This window comes from Amaranthus tricolor, chromosome 9, assembly GCF_026212465.1.
Source record: "Amaranthus tricolor cultivar Red isolate AtriRed21 chromosome 9, ASM2621246v1, whole genome shotgun sequence".
Taxonomy (NCBI): domain Eukaryota; kingdom Viridiplantae; phylum Streptophyta; class Magnoliopsida; order Caryophyllales; family Amaranthaceae; genus Amaranthus; species Amaranthus tricolor.
The window spans coordinates 14,631,298-14,633,493 of NC_080055.1; the positions used below are offsets into that span (position 1 = coordinate 14,631,298).

The window sequence follows — 2,196 nt, forward strand, 5'->3', positions numbered from 1 at the left end:
GGAATGACTGGTCTTTCTACTCAAAGCATCAGCGACCACATTGGCCTTACCCTCATGGTAATTGAATTCCACGTCATAGTCGTTAATCAACTCTAGCCACCTTCGTTGTCTCATGTTCAAATTTTGTTTTGTATACAAGTATCACAAGCTTTGATGGTCAGTATAAATTTTGCACTTCACTCCATACAAATAATGTCTCCAAATCTTCAGAGCAAAGACAATGGCTGCTAGTTCTAGGTCATGAGTCGGATAATTGACTTCATGCGGTTTAATTTGTCTTGATGCATAAGCAATAACCTTTCGATCTTGCATCAACACACACCCTAACCCATTTTTCGAGGCATCACTAAACACAAGATATTCAGACGTGCTGTCTGGAAGGGTTAAAATCGGTGCAGTAGTCAATCTCTCCTTTAATGTTCGAAAGGCTCCCTTACACTCCTTAGTCCAATCAAACTTCTTGTCTTTCTTCATCAAATTAGTCATCGGTCGGGCAATCTTCGAGAAATCCTTCACAAATCTTCTATAGTAACCAGCCAAACCCAAAAAACTTCGAATCTCGATCACATTTTTCGGTGTAGGCCAATCCCTCACCGCCTCAATCTTAGCTGGATCCACGGTAACTCCCTCCTTGGATACAAAATGCCCCAAAAAAGATACTTTTTCAAGCCAAAACTCACACTTAGAAAATTTGGCATACAATTGATTCTCCCGAAGTATCTGCAACACTTGCCTCACATGTTGCTCGTGCTCTCCCTCATCCTTTGAATACACCAAGATATCATCAATGAAGACCACGACGAACTTATCGAGGCATGTACTAAATACCCGATTCATCAAACACATGAATGCTGCTGGTGCATTTGTCAGCCCAAATGGCATCATTGTAAACTCAAAATGCCCATAGCGAGTCCTAAAGGCCGTCTTGGGTACATCTCTCTTCGCTATTCTCAATTGATGATAGCCAGCCCTTAAGTCAATCTTCGAAAACATTCCAGCTCCCTTAAGTTGGTCAAACAGGTCATCAATTTTCGGTAGAGGGTATTTTTTCTTCATAGTAACCTTGTTCAAGTCACGGTAATCTATGCATAGTCTCATACTCCCATCCTTCTTGCGAACAAACAACACAGGTGCCCCCCCAAGGCGAAACACTCGGTCGTATGTACCCTTTCTCCAACAACTCTTCTACTTGCTTTCTCAATTCTTCCATCTCTAGTGGTGCCATCCTATAAGGCGCTTTGGATATGGGTCCCGCCCCCGGTACTAAGTCTATGGTAACTTCAAAGTCCCGAGTAGGTGGCATTCCCGGTATTTCGTCTGGGAAGACATCCATAAACTCGTTTACGACGGGAATGGTCTCAAGAGCCACAACCTTATCCTCTATTCTTCAAACGTGACATAAGTAACAAGGTAATCCCTGCCTTAGCAATCTCTTCATTCTCAAGGAAGATACAATATTAGCCCGTAACCCCGAAGTGCCCTTGTTATACTTTACCCTTTTTCCCTTAGGTCCCACAAGCCTCACTTCTTGTTTGTCGCACTCAATTTCTGCCTTGAAACGACCTAACTAATCCATCCCAAGAATGATGTCTAAGTCATTCATGTCGAGCTCATAAAAGTTACTAGGGAAAACAACTTCTCCTATGGTTAAAGGAACTCCTTTATATAACCTAGTACACTGGAATAACTCCCCCGATGGAATCGCTACTACATTAGAGGTGGTTTCAGGGTTCTTTAATCCTAACTTCTCGATCTTTGATGTGCATACAAAAGAATCAGATGCCCCAGTATCAAACAATACTTTAACAGGTATAGAATTCACAAGGAACGTACCTGTCACCACATCCCTCGCCGACTCTGTCTCCTTACTGTTGATAGCTGTCAACCTCCCCATAGTTGGATGAGTTACAGTCGTACTGACTCCTCCATTGCCATTCCAAGTTTTGTTCCCATTAAGCTCTCCAGGCTTGAAGCTACTCTGAGATGTGCGATTTCCATTCCAATACCTCTGGTGGTTCAGCTTCCTACCACTGTGGTCGTTCCCATCCTTTTTATTTCTAAAATTCCCCGGTCTGGAGCTTTATTGCCCATTATGTTGTTGAACTGGATGTCCATGCTTTGCGAAGCACTCATACTCTCGGTGTCCCAGCTTGCCACAATATTTGCATTCTACCAAATTCCCACTACAGTCTTTCC

The 2,196-nt window shown here is 42.9% G+C and overlaps 1 protein-coding gene across 1 annotated transcript in view; it reads right to left on the reverse strand.

Annotated features, from left to right (window-relative positions):
• Nucleotides 1–2,080: 2,080 nt before the first annotated feature.
• The window catches only part of LOC130823273 (uncharacterized), a 7,182-nt gene continuing 7,066 nt past the window's right edge, over nucleotides 2,081–2,196 (reverse strand). The window contains exon 3 of the mRNA XM_057687898.1: nucleotides 2,081–2,196. This exon is cut by the window's right edge and continues 898 nt beyond it. Coding sequence (XP_057543881.1) covers nucleotides 2,081–2,196 — 116 coding nt within the window.